Genomic DNA, 16651 nt, shown 5'->3' with positions numbered 1-16651 from the left:
CCTTCCTGGCTACTGTGGGATCAGTTCGGACCAGCCGGGTTTGCCAGGACAGGCCGCAGCGGGAAATGGTCACTGGGTGCCACAGAGAGACCGGTGATGTGGGGCAGGGGAGAGAAATGGGTGTGGAGGAGTGGCGAGGGGGGGCTGGACAGATTGGGGGGGGTGCAGGGAGAGACGGGGCCGTGTGAGGGTTCTGTGGGGACTGATAGAGACAGGTAGACGGACAGACAGGGTGCCGGGGAACGGCTACGTGGGTGGACAGGCGGGCGCGTGGGGATGGACAGGGGTGTGGGGGCAGGCAGGCGGGCGCACGGGGATGGAGGAATGGACAGGCGGGCACATGGGGACAAGTGGGCATGCGGGGACAGACAGGTGTGTGAGGACAGGCAGGCGCATGGGGTTGGACAGGCGGACCTGCGGACGGGGACAGGCGGACGTGCAGGGACAGGCGTGCAGCCGTGCCAAGAGGAGCAGCGGGCTGTGGTGGTCTTTGGGGAGGGGCTTCCCGCTGTGGGGGCACGGGGCCCTGCCCCACTGCGGGGCTAGGGAGACCCCCGCCCCCCACAAACACAGCCGGAGGCAGGGTCATGTAGCCAAGGAAACGGTGCCTTTATTCCGCGCGGTTTAAACAAGAAGTGATGCGAACTGCCGACAATCCGGAGTGACTCCTGGCGCGCCCCCAGCCGCCCCGCCCCCTCCAGCCAGACTGCAGCGAGGTAGAACTGCCCCCCTGCCCCGCTTTGGGATGGGGGGCGACCTTCCCAGGCCGGGGGGGGCCACCCCCACAGTGGGGTGCCGAGGGGAGGGCCTGGGGGGCTGGCGGGGGGCACCCCATACAGTATGTGTGTGTATATATATATATATATATTCATATTTATAGAGTAGCCGGCAGGGCGGGGGTCCCAGGACTGGACCCCCCCGTCACCCACCCAGGCTACGTACCCTCCCCCCAGGGGGGGGAAGCGGGGTCCCGTCTGGACAGAGCGGGGGTGGGGCCAGTATCATGCCCCCCTCCCCCGGGGGAAAGAGAGAGAGAGAGGAAGGGGGCTGCCCCTGCCCGCGGGAGGGGAGGGGTCCCCGTCAGTCGTCGATACAGATCACCTCGCCGGCCCGGGGCTCCTTCTTCTCCAGGGGGTCAGCGTCCCGCTCCCTCTTCACCAGCACCGGGGGGCCGTTGGTGGCGGCTGCGGTGAAGAGGGGGGAGTGGGGTGAGAAGAGAGAAACCCACCAGCCCCCGCTCCCTGCCCAGAGCCGGGGAGATAACCCAGGAGTCCTGGCTCCCAGCCCCCCCCTCGCTCCGCCCCCACCATGCCCTGGACCTGCGGGTGCTGACCTGTGATGAAGGACCCAGCTGGCATCTGGCTGTAGTTGGCGCCCGCCGTGGGCAGGGCTCCGGCGCTGAAGGAACCCCCGAAGCTCTGGGGGGTGGCGTACGGGCCCGGCGGGAAGGCCTGGAAGAGAAGGCGGGGGGAGGGGGCAGTGACTCTCCAGGCCCATGGGGGGTGGATCAGGGTGGTATGGGGCCTGCAGGGCCGGGGCCTAGGCCCCCCAGTTATTACAAGGTCCAGGGGGGTAAGGCCAAGCCCCCCCCCGGGCATTATGGGGCCTGTGGGGGCAGGGCTAAGCCCCCCCAGTGGTTACAAGTCCTGCGGGGGCATGGCCAAGCTCCCCAGTAGTTCCAAGGCCCGTGGGGGGCAGGGCCAAGCCTCCCCCCCAGGTGTTACCGGGGCCCGCAGGGGCAGGGCCAAGCCCCCCCAGGCGTTATCGGGCCCTGCAGGGGGCGGGGCCCGTGGGGGAGGGGCCAAGCCCCCCCCCAGGTGTTATCAGGGCCCGCGGGGGCAGTGCCAAGCCCCCCCCCAGGCGTTACTGGGGCCCGCGGGGGCAGGGCCAAGCCCCCCCAGGCGTTATCGGGCCCTGCAGGGGGCGGGGCCCGTGGGGGAGGGGCCAAGCCCCCCCAGGCGTTACCGGGGCCCGCGGGGGCGGGGCCAAGCCCCCCCCAGGCGTTACCGGGGCGGTCTGCGTCTCGTTGCCCTTGTTGGCCAGGCGGCTAAGGATGCTGCGCTCGGACATCTGGAGGCGGGCGGCGATGGGCGGGATGCGGGACAGCGTGGCCGGCAGGCGCGTCACGTCGGCCTTCATGTCGCTCAGCAGCTCCTCCAGCTGGTTGAGCACTGGGGCGCGGAGAGACAGAGAGAGGGGGAGAGGCGTCAGGCGGGGCGCGGGGGCCAGGCCGGCTGCGCGGTGGGGGCCCCGCCCCACCAGGGCCGAGCCAGCCGGGGTGCCAGAGGCAGAGCAGGGCCCTGCCCCGTCTCCCCCAACCTCCGTGTCAGGTCGGCTCAGCCCAGAGACCATCGAGTGGGGAGGGACATTACTCGGGAGTAATTACATTACTCAGGGGGATGAATACTCCAGAGATAGTCGGGGGGATACTCAGGGGATGAATACTCCAGAGATACTTGGGGGATACTCAGAGAGATGAAAACTCCAGATACTCAAGTGATACTCGGGGGGGATGAATACACCAGAGATATTCAAGTGCTACTCGGGGGTGGGAACGTGAATTCACCAGAGATACTTGGGGGAAGAATACACCAGAGCTACTCGAGTGGTGATACTCAGATGGATGAATACACCAGAGATACTCAAGTGATACTCAGGGGGATGAATATGCTGGAAATACTCGAGTGATACTTAAATACACCGTGACACTCGGGGAGAATTACACTGGAGATACTCAGCAGGGACCGCTGTACCAGAGTTACTCAAGAGGATGAATACACCGGAGATACTCACATGATACTCGGGACGGGAATACACCAGAGATACCCATCAGGTGTGGGGGGGTGTGATGGTGAAGTAATGCACCAGAGATACGCAGGAGGTGAAGTACACCAGAGACACTCACATGATACTCAGGGTTAGGAAGGGAGGTGAAATACACCAGAGATACTCACATGATACTCGGGGAGAAATACACAAGTGATACCCAAGAGATACTCAAAGGATACTCAAGAGATACACCCGCAATACTCAGCAGATGCTCAGGGCACACACCAGCGATACTCAGGGCATACACCAACAATACTCAGCAGATACTCAGGGCATACACCAGCAATACTCAGCGCACACATCAGCGATACTCAGCAGATACTTGGAGGATAGTCATCAGATACGCTAGAGATACTCCAGGCATACCCATCTGATATTTGGGGAATACACCGGAGATACTCGGGTGATACCCCAGAAATTCTTAGCCAATTCTTGGGGGGATACTCAGCAGAGGTTTGGGGATTACTCAGCAGATACACAAAGAGATACTCAGAGGATACACCAGAGATACTCAGAGGATACACCAGAGATACACAGAGCAGGATTAAGGAGACAACCGAACACAGCGGCATTTCTGATCACAACCCCACTTTAATGATTCAGAGAGCACGGTACAGAGGATGCTTTGGACGTTACAGACACCGTCCTCTCCGCGCCCGCCTGCCCGCCCTCCTCTTACCCTTGTGAAGGACGGCGTTGGCAGGCTTGTTGCCAGCCAGGGACTCCTTGGACAAGTGCTGGTGGCTCTCGGCCAGACACTCGACCTCGGCAAAGCGGGTGTTGAGCGCCATGGCCGGGTGGCTGGGGTCCTGGGTCATGTTCAGGTAGGCGGCTCGGCGCAGCTGCTCCTCGATCACCAGTGCCTGCTCCAGGAGCTGCGGGGAAGGGGGCAGGAGAACTGGCTGAGCCACCCGCAACCCGCAGGGGCACAGGGCTCACGGACTGTCACCAGCCCCTCTGCCCTGACCCTCTACACCCCACTCCCCTCCCGGTGCCGGGAGAGAACCCAGACGTCCTGTCTCCCAGCCTCCCTGCTCTAACCCACCAGCCCCCATGCCCCTCCCAGAGCTGGGGAGAGAACCCAGGAGTCCTGGCTCCCCACCTCCCCTCTTCTGACCACTAGCCCCCACTCCCCTCCCAGAGCCGGGGAGAGAACCCAGGAGTCCTAGTTAGGATTCTCCTCTCCCAAGGGCATTGTGACCCCGCTGTTAAGAGCGGTCCTGGGCCCTGCCTCCTGCCCCCTTCCCACCCACCCAGCCCCGCTGACTCAGGGGTCGGGGGGGGTCCCCACTTCCCACTCCTACCTTGAACCTCCTGGCCAGGAACTTGTTCTTCATCTCCAGGAAATTCCCCTTGTTGGCCTCGGTTTTGAAGGGCTCGTTGATGATGGTGAACTGGGTGTCGTTCTGGATGTCCTGCCAGCGGGCGTAGCCGTGCCTGCGCGGGGCCGGGGGCGCTAAGGATCCTGCCGGGTGGCGGATGGGGGCTGCCCCCTTTGCCTCTCCCTCCCACTCCCAACCAGATGCCCTCACAGGAGGGGACAGGGCTCAGGGATGCTCCGGAGAACCCATCGGGAATGGGGGTGCCAGGGAAGCTTGGCAGGTTGGGTAACTGGTTCAAAATAACCAGGCTCTCTGGAACTTGTGGGTATCAATCCGGCACTGGGGCATTAAGTAGCATCCTGTGGCTGGGAGTTCCACAGGGAAATAGGTTTTTGGGATCAGTGATATCCAGTGGCGGGGAGTTCCACAGAGAAATTGGGTTTTGGGGATTGGTGATATGCAAGGCAGGGAGTTCCATGGGGAAACTGTTTTTTGGGATCCGTAATATTCAATGGCAGGGAGTTCCACAGGGAAATTGGGTTTGGGGATCAGTAATATCCAGTGGTGGGGAGTTCCACAGGGAAATGTTTTTTGGGATTGGTAATATCCAGTGGCGGGGAGTTCCACAGGGAAATTGGGTTTGGGGATCAGTAATATCCAGTGGCGGGGAGTTCCACAGGGAAATTGGGTTTTGGGATCGGTGATATTCCATTGGCTGGGGAGTGTGGGGGAGAAATTGCGTGCTGGGATCGGTAACACCCCACAGCTGGGGGGAATTGCGCGCTGGGATGGATTAGACACTTTGAAATTGGAGGGATCAGATTCCCCGTCCCTGGAGCCAGGCCGCGGTGAAGGATACAGAACGATGCCAGCCAGCAGCCAGTAGTCCTGGCGCCGGTGCCAGATCTCATTCAGCTTCCCGGAGGAGATGGCCGCCCGCTCCTCGTTCTGCCACAGCGTGTGCAGCTCTGCGGAGGGGAGAAGGCGGGTGGTGTGAGATCCGCGGGCGTGCCCACACCATCCAGACGCCCCCTTCCCAACCGAGATCAGGGCCCCGTCGCCGCACAGACTGTCCCCCTCTCCCCACTCTCCGCGCCCGCTCTTCAGACACTAGCCCCGGCACACCAGGGGCGGCCTCTCACCCGTGAAGCCGCCATCCGCGATGTTGAACATGAACCGGGGCTTCTCGGCCTTGTCCTCCTTCCGCCCGTTGGCCTTGCTCTCCTCCTTGATGCTGCCTGCCTTAGGCTCCTTGCCAGCTTCCTTCTCCACCTTCACCTCTTCTGCAAGCACAAGGGCCACCATTAGGGGTCAGAGTCAACACCCCCAGTTGCTATGCACACAGACAGACAGACAGCTCAGGCCCAGACGTTGTCCCTCACCCCTCCACCCCGCCGTGGCTGTGTGAAACAGCTAATAAGGGTGGCCTTTTAAATATCCAACATTAGGGTCCAGAGTTAATGCCCCAACAGAGCTGTACAGGGGCAGTTCACGCCGCTCTTAGCGCTGATCGCTGCCCCTCACGCACAATGTCAGAAGCTCTCCAGGCTCCCCGAGTCACCCCGCGGTGAAACCACGGACAAAGCCGCGCGGAAGGAAACCTTTCTCGCATCCTGAACCCAGGTCCCCGCCCTTTCAGGCCTGTGAATCCCCCGCAAGTTACCTTTCTTCACCTCCGGCCCCTCCCCGTCCCCCTTCTCCTTGGGCTCATCGGTGTCAGCAGGTCTCTCCTCGGCCTTCTCCGCCGCTGGCTCTTCCGGCCCGGCACCTAGAACCAGACAGCACCGAGACCCGTGAGCCACAATCAGCCAGGTGCTGGGACAAGTTCGGGACAGAGGCCCCGGGTTAGGACCCGTCTTGGCCACCTTTCCGTGCAAGTCCCAGCACCTTTCCCAGCCTCAGTTTCCCCATCTATCAGACAGGCAGAGTACTGGGTCTCCATCCGTCCCTATAGACACTCTCCATCCATCCACCCCATAGCCACTATATATCCTTCCCCATATAGGCCCACTGACCCCAATGAAGAGACCGGGCGTTACCCGACTTCTCCTTCTCGTCCTTGACCGAGGGCTCAGCCTCCGGCTCCTTCTCCCCCAGCCCCATGGGCTCGTCCTCGTCCGCTTTCTTGGCTGCCTCCGGCTCGCTCTTCTCCCCGGGGGAGGTGGTGGGCGTTGGATGCTCCAGAGCAGGCCCCTGAGGGGGAGAGGACACGGGTTCGAGGAGGCGGATGTGCAGGGGGAGCGGCCAAATCCCCAGGTCCCATGCCACATCCCAGGGGCCATCTCGCAGGAGGCAGCTGGCCTAACGCGGCCGTTTATCTGCCCCAGAACGAGGGGCAGGATTATCAGCCCCGCGCTGCACAGGTGGGGAAACTGAGTCTCAGAGGGAGGTACCGAGCCCAGCACCTCCCTGGGTTTTAGTCCCATCTCCAGCCACAGGGGAATTATCCCACGAAATCAGGGACCTGCCCGCTGGCCAACTGGCTCTTCAGGGCCGTCTCTGGGGTGGGGAGAAGCCACAAGGTCTTGGTGTCGCCCCCCTGCATGGAACAAGGGAAAACGTGCAAATCTCGAAAGTACCCGAGCCCGGTAGAGGCAAGGCACGGGCAGATGGGCAGCGGAGCGTGGAAATCAGCCCCGAGCAAGGCCCTGTGCCGTTGTTACCGAAGTTCAGCCCCAGACCCCTGCCTCAGTTTCCCTTTGGGTCTCTGGCTGGGCTGGGAAGTGCCTGGGTCTGCCCCGGCTGCCTGCCAGGCCCTGAGCGCCTACCTCCGTCTCCGTCCGCTCGCTGCTCTTCGGCTCCTTCTCCGGCTCCTTGCTCTCCGGCTCCTCCTTCTCGGCCAGCGGCCCCGTCCCATCCCCGCGCTCGCTGGGGGCTGGCGTGGCTATGAGAAGACCAGCTTCAACTGGGCAGTGCCAGCCTCCCGGGTGGGGCCAGGGGACCCTGCGGCGGGGAGAGGCCCCAGGCTCCTCCCCATCCCTCCTCTGTGATAGGATTAGGCCCCAGGCTCCTCCCCCTCCCTCCTCTGTGATAGGGTGAGGCCCCGGGCTCCTCCCCTTCCCACCTCCACGATAGGATGAGGCCCCAGGCTCCTTCTCCGTGATCGGGTGAGGCCCCCACTCCTCCCCTTCCCTCCTCTGCAATAGGATGAGGCCCCTGGCTCCTCCCCTTCCCTTCTTTGTGATAGGATGAGGCCCAGGCTCCTCCCCCTCCCTCTTCTGTGATAGGGTGAGGTCCCAGGCTCCTCCCCTGTGATAGGGTGAGGCCTCAGGCTCCTCCCTCCCCGCCGTGATAGGGTGAGGCCCCGCCCGTGTGGGTGAGATTCCCGGGCTGCGGCCCAGCGGGGCGGTACCGGGATCCGGCCCCCGTGGGGCCAGGCCCCACCTGGCTTGGAGGTGCAGGGCGTGTTGGTGCAGCTGGGCTCGGGGGTGGTGGTGGAGGTCTTGATGGTTGGCGAGGAGGCGCGGGACGACCGCTTGGAGTCGGCGCTGGGGTCGGGCATCAGCTCGGGCATGCTCCACCGCCCGTTGATGTGCTCGAATTCCTGCACCTGTGGGGTGAGTGGGGAGCAGACGGCACTGCGTCAGTCCCACCCCCCACCCTCCCCCACAACCCTAACCCAGACCCCTACCCCTGCCCAAGATCAGGCCCCTCCCACCATCATCCTAGAGAGTGCAATCAACTCGTCTGCCCCAAATGAAATCGGGGAGCCTGTCAGTGAGAAAAAAGCCCCTGCCTCAGAGAGCTCACAGTTTAAATAGACAAGAAGGGAAACTGAGGCACAGTGCTGGGTGGGGGGGCTGGCGGAAGGTCAGTGGCTATTCACTAGATCGTGCTGTCTTGGGCCTTTCCCACCCCCTGTGCAAGCTCCCCCCACCCCCACTCCAGGATCAGCTTCACTAGACGCAGCTCAGGCCTCCTCCCTGGAGGCTGCTCAGCTCACACCCCGGATCCTCTCCCGGCGTCTCCAGCGGCGGCTGCTCGCCGACGCTCCAGAGCTGTCGAGCTCCTTCCCGCAGGCCGGGGACGGACCGACAGACGCGCCTCCCACCCGCACTCCTCAGCCCAGGCCCCACCCCCCCGCAACCCCCCCTCGGCAACGCACCTTCTTCTTCACCAGCGACATGACACCGATGCGTGTCAGGACCTGCTGCCGGGACAGCCCCTCCCTGGGCACGCCGTCAGCAAAGGTCTCCGAGCCGTCTGCCCCGGGCTCGCACAGGTGCCTCATGAAGAGGGAGACGTAGGCCCTGCCGGGGGGGAGTGGAGAGACCAGGAGCTGAGAGCCACGAAGCCCCCCCGCTTGGCAAGAACAGCCCCCCACATGAGCTGAAGGGGAATCCCCTCTGGCTGGCTGCTAGCAACATGCGGGGGCTAGGACACACGCCAGCGGGGGGCAGTGCCCCCATCCGGCGGGCCCACGGGACAGGGGAGCCCCAAAATCACCGGCGTCAGGATGCCAGCCGCGCCGCACGCTCTCCCCACTCTCTCGAACGCCCGCCAGCTGCCATCAGAACCAGCTTCTCATCCCGCCCTGCATCGGGGCGCCCCGCGGGGAGCCTGTGCGGCGGGCCGGCTCGGGGTGGGGGGCACAGCCACAGCTCAGGCATGTCCCCCCCGTTTGCCCCAGCACAGCCGCCCCCCAAGAGGGGGTGATCTCCGTCTGCGTGAGGGAGGGGGCAGCGCCTTCCCACGCCCACTCCAGGAAAGCAGACGGCTGGCCGCGCAATGGGGCACTCAGATGAGTAAGAACCGTCATCACGTGGCAAGGGGGCACGTGCAGCATCCGCGGACTGGGGGGGCCCTGCTTGCCCTCCCTCCCCGGGACCCAGAGAGGCTGGGGGAATTGCGGAGCAGGGTCTCCCCGGCCTGGCGAGCCCTCCCCAGGCCGGCACCCTGCGTCTACACCTACTTGAACTCCTTCTCTGTCTTGCCTCGCAGGTCCCGGACCAGCCACTGGGTGGTGAAGGCGTCCTGAGGGGGCATCCCCCAGCGCATGACGGCGTTCAGGAACGCCTTGCGCTGGCGTGTGTTGAACCCCAGCACCTGGCGGCAAAGGCGGGTGAGAGAGAGACCCCCAGCGCCCTCCTGGGCAGCTCCCCGCCCTCTGCGGGCCCCCCAGCACCCTCCCTGGGCAGCTCCCCGCCCTCTGCGGTTCCCCAGCGCCCTCCCCGGGCAGCTCCCCGCCCTCTGCGGTTCCCCCAGCGCCCTCCTGGGCAGCTCCCCGCCCTCTGCGGCCCCACAGCGCCCTCCTGGGCAGCTCCCCGCCCTCTGCGGCCCCACAGCGCCCTCCCCGGGCAGCTCCCCGCCCTCTGAGGTTCCCCCAGCGCCCTCCTGGGCAGCTCCCCAGCGCCCTCCCCGGGCAGCTCCCCGCCCTCTGCGGGCCCCCAGCGCCTTCCCCGGGCAGCTCCCCGCCCTCTGCGGGCCCCCCAGCGCCCTCCTGGGCAGCTCCCCGCCCTCTGCGGCCCCACAGCGCCCTCCCCGGGCAGCTCCCCGCCCTCTGAGGTTCCCCCAGCGCCCTCCTGGGCAGCTCCCCAGCGCCCTCCCCGGGCAGCTCCCCGCCCTCTGCGGGCCCCCAGCGCCCTCCTGGGCAGCTCCCCGCCCTCTGCAGGCCCCCCAGCGCCCTCCCCGGGGCCCAAGTGTCCGCGGGGCCCACTGCTGAGAGATGAGGCCCTGCTTAGCAGAGCCAGAGCTCACCTGCTCCCCCCTCCCAGAGCCGGGAGAGAACCCAGGAGTCCTGGCTCCCGGCCCCCGCTCCCCTCCCAAAGCCGGGGAGAGAACCCAGGAGTCCTGGCTCCAGCCCCTCTGCTCTAACCCACCAGCCCCCAGTCCGCTCCCGGAGCCGGGAGAAAACCCAGGCGTCCTGGCTCCCAGGACAGCGTCTCACCTCGATGTTGCCCCCGACTCGGGCCAACAGTGGTGGCAAAGGTTTGTCTTTCTCGTTGCGGAGCTGCCGTTTGGACTGGCGCCGTCCTGCGTGGGCGGAAGGAGACGCGATGAAGTGTCCCTGCCCGCCAAGCCAGAGGCCGGAGCCCCTGCCCCGGGGGCCGGGAACGGAGCCGGGGGCTTGGCGCACGGGCCGAGAGCCAAGCGCTGGCTGCACGGACCCCACCCCGTCCCCATCCCGAAGTTGGTTCCCATTATGCCAGGCATTGCACAGACCCAGCCCCTAAAGCCAGGGCCCCATGTGCCCCCCCGGACCTGGCCCCCCCCAGTCACACTAGGCACGAGATCTAGCGGTCAAAGTACACCTCCAATGCTGGGCCCGGAGCTTCCCGCCCGGCCTGGGCCGTGTTCAGACTGCGGCTGGGTCTGTCTACACTACAGCCACGACACCGGCCGTATCCGGTAACGCCGACAGACCGTGCTCGTTAACCGCGTTTCCGAGCTCTTCCGCTAGAAAGAAGAGTGTCTTTTCCGCCCGCCTGATCACGTCCACGCAAACGCTTTCCAAGCCCAAAAGATACAACCTTCCGGCTTGGCTCATCCCACGCCGGATGCTTTCGATTGGCCACGTTTGTTTGGTTTTCCCCCCCGCTGTTTGCCAGTGGGCAAAAAACCGAAATTCGCCCCGGTACCTTGGTGTGCAGGTCTAGCTCCTACTACTCTATCTGAATCAAAACGAAAGGATTTAGGCACGCTGATTTCATCAACGTCACCAGCTCTCCTTTCTTACATGCGAACTACATCCCGCGTAACATGGAGGAGCAGAGCAAGTTTCGACAAGCGGGAGACAACGGACGGGATCTCATTCTTCCGTACTTTTTTTTCCCCCTGCCACAAAAAATTGTCACGCCCGCAAAATTTCTGGGAATTTGACATTCCTAAGCAAGGCTTAAATGGGCCTAGCCCTGGGACAGGGTCTGATGTTTTCCCCCCCAACTGACACAGAACGGTTGTACCCCCAAACCCGGGCCCTCACCTTCCGGCCTCTCGTCAAAGTCTTCGTCTTCCTCTTCCGATCCCACCGAGTACTCGGACTGATTGTCTGAAATAGCATCACGGCAGTTGGTAACCGGAAAAGGACTCCCTAGTTAGCCCCACTCCAGATCAAGGGTGGGGGGGCATGCGGGAATCCCAGCACAGATTCCTCCTTCTGATCCTCACTGCACCACGGCTCGCTAATTTGCCCCCCACATCACAGCATGGCTCTGGCTTAAAAATGAAGAAGCTGGCTCGTTCACATCCGAAGATACCCAGATGGCAGGGAGGGGGAATCGTAGACTGAGTGGCTCACGGCGCCGGGACACGTCCTGACCCCCAACCCACACGAGTCATTTTCCCTTCTCTCCCAAAGTCGAAATTCCAAAAGTTCCCACGAGATGGGAATTCGAGAACTTTTTGTTTAGGACACATCAAAATGACCCTCCTGATGTGATGTTGAAACATTCGAAAGTATGATACAGATCTCGATCCATGTGAAATATTTCACACACACACACACCAAGTCTTGCATATTGAATATACTATAGAAAGTATTATAAAGAATATAAAATATTCACAACGGTATATGTTAAATGTAAAGTGTTATGGAAAATATTAACTTATATTTATATACTGATTATATTTAAAATGCTCTAGATAATATAAACTATTAAATATAAAAAACAAAGTATACTATAAAATATTATGTTTTATTTATTGTCATGATTTTCATTTTACTATAAAATATTTACTATTAAACTATACAGAAATTAAATAAAGAACTATTAAAATAGATAAATGTATACTTTAATAGTTCCTATCTGATTTCTTTATAATACTTTATAACTTTATAGTAAAATAGATAAATATATATTGAATAGTTAATATTATATTTAATGTATAATATAAAATTTTGATATAGATGTTAATAGTTAATACTTTGTATTATATTTAAAGTAGATATAAATATAAAATCTGTATCTATTGTAATAGTTAATACTCTGTATTATTTTTAAAGTATAATAGAAAATCTTAAATATAATGTATTAATCTAAATTACAAAAATATTTTAATAAAATAGAAAATTATATATATTTATTTTAATTGTATTTTTAGTATATTTAAAGTATAACTGATAAGATTTTATTATACTTTAAATATACTATAAATATTAAATTTTAATTAAAATGTATATTTTAATAGTTAATATTTTATATTAGAGATCATATTTAAATATCAAGTATATAGAGAAAAACTTAACTGTTAATATATGGATAAAATTGAAAGTTGACTATTATCAACTATAATATATAAAGTATTATATAAATACAAAATATCATATATAAAAATAATATGAAAATTAAAAGTTTAAGTGTTTAAAAATTAAAAGTCAAAAGGAGCTATAAAGAGGGAATGAAGCTCAATGAGAAAGTCGAAATGACATGAACTGAGACCCCCTCCATGTTGATTCAAATCATTTTGAAATTTTCCCGTTGAAATCGACACCTTCCCACGAGACATTTTGGTTTAAACAAAACAGTGTTTTCCGGGCAGAAAACTGCTACATTGACTGTTTTCTGATTGGTTCTCATTAAAGACCTCCACAGGGAGAGCCATGAACTGATAGGCCTGGAGAGGCCAATCTGATGATCGGATCTGACCTCGGGTGTGTCACAGACCAATTACACCCAGGAATCCCTGCACCGGGCCCATATCTTGTGGGGGAGTGTGACGAAGTGGGACTGTTCTTAATATTTCCTCTGAATACTGTGGGGGTGCCTCAGTTTCCCCCAGGCAGTTCTTAAGTATCTAGGGGGTGGGATGGGGGTGTATGATCATTGCAGAGCCCTAGAGGGCAAGTGTGTGCAGGGGTCTGGACACAGACAATGGCCGACACCCTGTTTCCTGGCCACGGATGGCCTGGGCCCTTCCCCCCTGCAAGGTGAGAGCTAAAGTGTTGGAGAACAAAGGAACCAGGTGCCCTCCTGGCCCAGAAAGGAACAAAGCCCAGAGGAGGGGGGGCTGGAGAGAGTTTCAGTTGGGGGCTGGCTGGGACATGGAGTGAAGGGCAGACAGGGTTGTCTGGCTCACTGCCCCCCAAAATGGACCCAGCTGAGGGGTCCTGTTCTCTGCACCTACAAGCTCTGTGTTAGACCATGTTCCTGTCGTCTAATAAACCTTCTGTTTTACTGGCTGGCGGAGAGTCCTGTCTGACTGCGGAGTTGGGGGGCAGGACCCTCTGGCTTCCCCAGGACCCCGCCTGGGCGGACTCGCTGTGGGAAGAGCACGGAGGGGCAGAGGAGGCCGAATGCTCCGAGGTCAGACCCAGGAAGGTGGAAGCTGTGTGAGCTGTGTGTCCTGCAGACAGGCTGCTCCCAGAAAGGAGACTGCCCCAGAGTCCCGACTGGCTTTGTGGGGAGCAGTTCCAGAACATCGCCCGGGGACTCCGTGACAGGGAGCTAGCGTGGATCTTACTGCGGATCCACCACCTGTGGGGGAAGCTGTTGCCCCTGGCGGTGAGAAATCTGCATCCTATCTCCAGGCTGCAGGTACCTGCCACCAACCCCAGCCGCTCGACTTAACGCGCCCTATTTCCCTCTCCACGTGGAGATTACGTTACTTCTTCTCCATCTCGGCAGGCAGATTTCCATCCGCTTTGAGGGTCAGCAGCGATTTCAAGCAGGACGGGTTATTAATCTTGGTTATTAATCCTGTAGCTCTTAGCAGCAGCTCTCAAGGAGGTCGGAATTATGGGGAAACTGAGGCACAGGGCGGGGCCTTGCTCAAGGTCAGCCGCTGGCGAAGCCAGGAACAGAACCCTGGACGTCCCAGCCCAAAACTGTACCTCCTAGCGTACACCACATCCAGTTACACCCAGCACCTATTCTCCCGTCAATCCCGGAAACCAGAGCTCACTACTATTGTGGGTCTAGGGCGGAAGGCGTAACAAGGGTGAGGTGTGTTTGTCCCGAAAAGGACACCACCCCAATCCCCCCGGACCCCCACCTGCACCACACACTCGTTTTCTCCCCCACTCGCCCCAACGTCGCTGAGTGGGAATAACAGCCCCTCCCGCCGGGCGGATGCAAATTCCCCCTCTCAGCCGCGGGATACAGGAGAGGACCCATAACAGCAGCTCCGGCTGGCCCTGCCCTGTCTCCAGTCCTGCCCCACAGCCTCCTGCCAGCCCAGCTCTGCCCGGGCCCCTCGCTCCCGGCCCTGCCCGCCCAAGTGCAGGGACCGACGGGTGCTGACCTTGGTCCTCCTGCGCAGCGTCGTTGTAGTTGACCTGTTTCCGGACCCGTTTGCCCTTCCCCAGGTTCCGGGCCAGGTCCTCCTGCTGCTGCTCGTAGTGATGGCGCAGGAGTTTCTCCCAGTAGTCGGGGTCCACGTTCTCCTCCTGCTTAATGATCTCCCGCTCGATCTCCTCGATCTGCCGAGGCAGGCCGGGGGTGAGGGGCTGGGCCGGGCCGGGCCGGGGCCCCCCCCGGCTCCAGCCCCGGGCTCCCCCCGACTCACCTTGTCCTCCTCCCGCACCACGTACTGCGCCACCTTGAAGGAGCTGAGATACTCGTTCATGTTCTGCACGTCAGCGTCGTCGGTGGCATCCTGGTTGCGGTCGAGCAGCCGGGCGATGGCCTCGTTGTCGTAGTGGATCACGCTGCTGTCCTCTTCCTTGTTCTCCCCTGGGGGGGGGGGCAGACCCACGTCAGGGTGGGGGCCCCTCAAGCCCCACCCGCGGCCCCCGCAGGGAGGCTGAAGCCAGGGGGCGAGTCTGGGGGCAACAAGGGCTGTGGGGCTCCCCTCCCCGCCCCGCCTCCCCCCACTGGGGGGTCCAGGCTCCGCGCCCCCTGGGATCGCAGGGCCCCCGTCCCTCAGCCTGGCTTCCTCCCCACCCCAATCAGCGCCCCCTACAGCCCAGGCTCCTCCAAGTCCTGCCCCCCTCCCGCCACCCAGCTGGCCCCCTCTGAGCTCCGCCCCACCAGCCCCTCCCCCACCCCCCACCGCCTCCGAGCCCCACACCCATCTCTTGCCCCACACAACCCAAGCCAGCCACCCCATCCTCTACTTCCTATCCCCCAACTCCCTCCCCAGCCACCCCATCCTCCGCCCCCTATCCCCCAACCTCCTCCCCAGGCAGCCCCACCCTTATCCCTCACCCCCCACACCAGCCATCCCCTACCCTACCCCTATACCCCCACACCCTCCCCAGCCATACCCTCCCCCGCCAAGCCCCACTCCTGTCCTCCCCACCCCGCCCAGCCGCCCCTCACCCTCGTTCTCATCCTTGAAGAGCTCCTCGGTGCCGAATTTCAGGATGTCATCCAGCTCCTGCTTGGACATGCTGCCGGCCTTGGAGCCCAGCCCCGGGCGCACCACCAGGTGGGTCAGCATCATCTTCCTCTTGGCCACCTGCGTGATCCGCTCCTCCACCGAGGCCCGCGTCACGAACCGGTAGATCATCACCTTGTTGGCCTGGCCGATGCGGTGAGCCCGGCTGAAGGCCTGCGGGGCCGGACAGGTGGGCGTGGGGTGAGATGCAGGGGTGCCGGTCCGTCTCCCCGTCCGCCCGTCCCACCCGCCTGCCTCCCCGTCCACCCGCCTCCCCAGCTGCCAACCACCCGCCCGCCTCCCTATCCACCCACCCAACCCACACGCCCACCCATCTCCCGGTCTGCCTGACAATCATCCTCCTGACCCACCCACCTGCCTCCCTGTCCGCCGAGCATCCATCCATCAGCCCAACCCACCCGCCCGCTTCCCCAGCCGCCCAACCACCTGCCCGCCTCCCTATCCGCCCGCCCATCCATCCACCCACCCAACCCACCCGCCCGCCTCCCCATCCGCTCAATCGCCCATCCACCCAACCCACCCGCCCGCCTCCCCGTTCGCCCATCCGTCCATCGGCCTGCCTCCCCACCCTCCCATCTCCCCGTCCGCCCGACCCACCCACCCGCCCGCCTCCCCATCGGCCTGCCTCCCCGCCCAACTCACCCGCCCCCGCCACCTGCCCATCTCCCCGTCCATCCGACCCACCCACCCGCTTCCCCATCCGCCCAACCCACCCACCTGCCTCCCCGTTCGCCCATCCATCCATCAGCCTGCCTCCCCACTCTCCCATCTCCCCGTCCGCCTGACCCGCCTCCCCGTCCGTCCGACCCACCCCGCCTGACCTGCCTCCCCATCTGCCCATCCATCCGTCGGCCTGGCTCCCTGCCCACCTCCCCGTCTGCCCAACCCACCCATCTCCCGGTCTGCCTGACAACCATCCGCCTGACCCACCCACCTGCCTCCCTGTCCGCCCAACCATCCATCCATCCACCCGACCCACCCGCCCACCTCCCCGCCTACCCATCCCCCACCCCGACCCACCCGCCTGCCCATCCGTTCATCTGACCCACCCTCCCAGGGAAGCCGGCCTGTCCCTTCCATGCCTCCCTCCCTCCCCGTGACCTGGATCCACCCAACCCATCTCAGAGGCAAAGATCTACCTACCCCGTCCTCCGGGGCAACTCTCTGCCTGAGTCCATCCACCCGAGACACGGAGTCCCCTCTGGCTCTATCTCACCACCCAC

At 61.3% G+C, this 16651-nt stretch overlaps 1 protein-coding gene across 7 annotated transcripts in view; it reads right to left on the bottom strand.

Annotated features, from left to right (window-relative positions):
- Positions 1–585: 585 nt before the first annotated feature.
- The window catches only part of CHD3 (chromodomain helicase DNA binding protein 3), a 61868-nt gene continuing 45802 nt past the window's right edge, over positions 586–16651 (bottom strand). For 4 of the 7 annotated variants that reach the window (XM_073326778.1, XM_073326785.1, XM_073326781.1 and 1 more), the window contains exons 24-41: positions 15350–15581; positions 14595–14761; positions 14331–14508; positions 11074–11139; positions 10039–10124; positions 9064–9197; positions 8257–8401; positions 7536–7701; positions 6920–7035; positions 6167–6344; positions 5815–5919; positions 5294–5434; positions 5011–5119; positions 4134–4266; positions 3509–3704; positions 2008–2171; positions 1334–1451; positions 586–1184 (exon numbers count right to left, since the gene is read on the bottom strand). In XM_073326778.1, the coding sequence (XP_073182879.1) occupies positions 1081–1184; positions 1334–1451; positions 2008–2171; positions 3509–3704; positions 4134–4266; positions 5011–5119; positions 5294–5434; positions 5815–5919; positions 6167–6344; positions 6920–7035; positions 7536–7701; positions 8257–8401; positions 9064–9197; positions 10039–10124; positions 11074–11139; positions 14331–14508; positions 14595–14761; positions 15350–15581 (2538 nt within the window). In that variant the 3' untranslated portion in view covers positions 586–1080. The remainder of the gene's footprint in view (positions 1185–1333; positions 1452–2007; positions 2172–3508; positions 3705–4133; positions 4267–5010; positions 5120–5293; positions 5435–5814; positions 5920–6166; positions 6345–6919; positions 7036–7535; positions 7702–8256; positions 8402–9063; positions 9198–10038; positions 10125–11073; positions 11140–14330; positions 14509–14594; positions 14762–15349; positions 15582–16651) is intronic. The other 3 variants (XM_073326780.1, XM_073326782.1, XM_073326784.1) reach the window with 3 other exon arrangements.

This window comes from Lepidochelys kempii, chromosome 28 (assembly GCF_965140265.1).
Source record: "Lepidochelys kempii isolate rLepKem1 chromosome 28, rLepKem1.hap2, whole genome shotgun sequence".
In the NCBI taxonomy this organism is placed as follows: Eukaryota; Metazoa; Chordata; order Testudines; family Cheloniidae; genus Lepidochelys; species Lepidochelys kempii.
The sequence above is the reverse complement of the archived record's forward strand: the minus strand, read 5'-3'. Positions and strand labels throughout refer to the sequence as shown.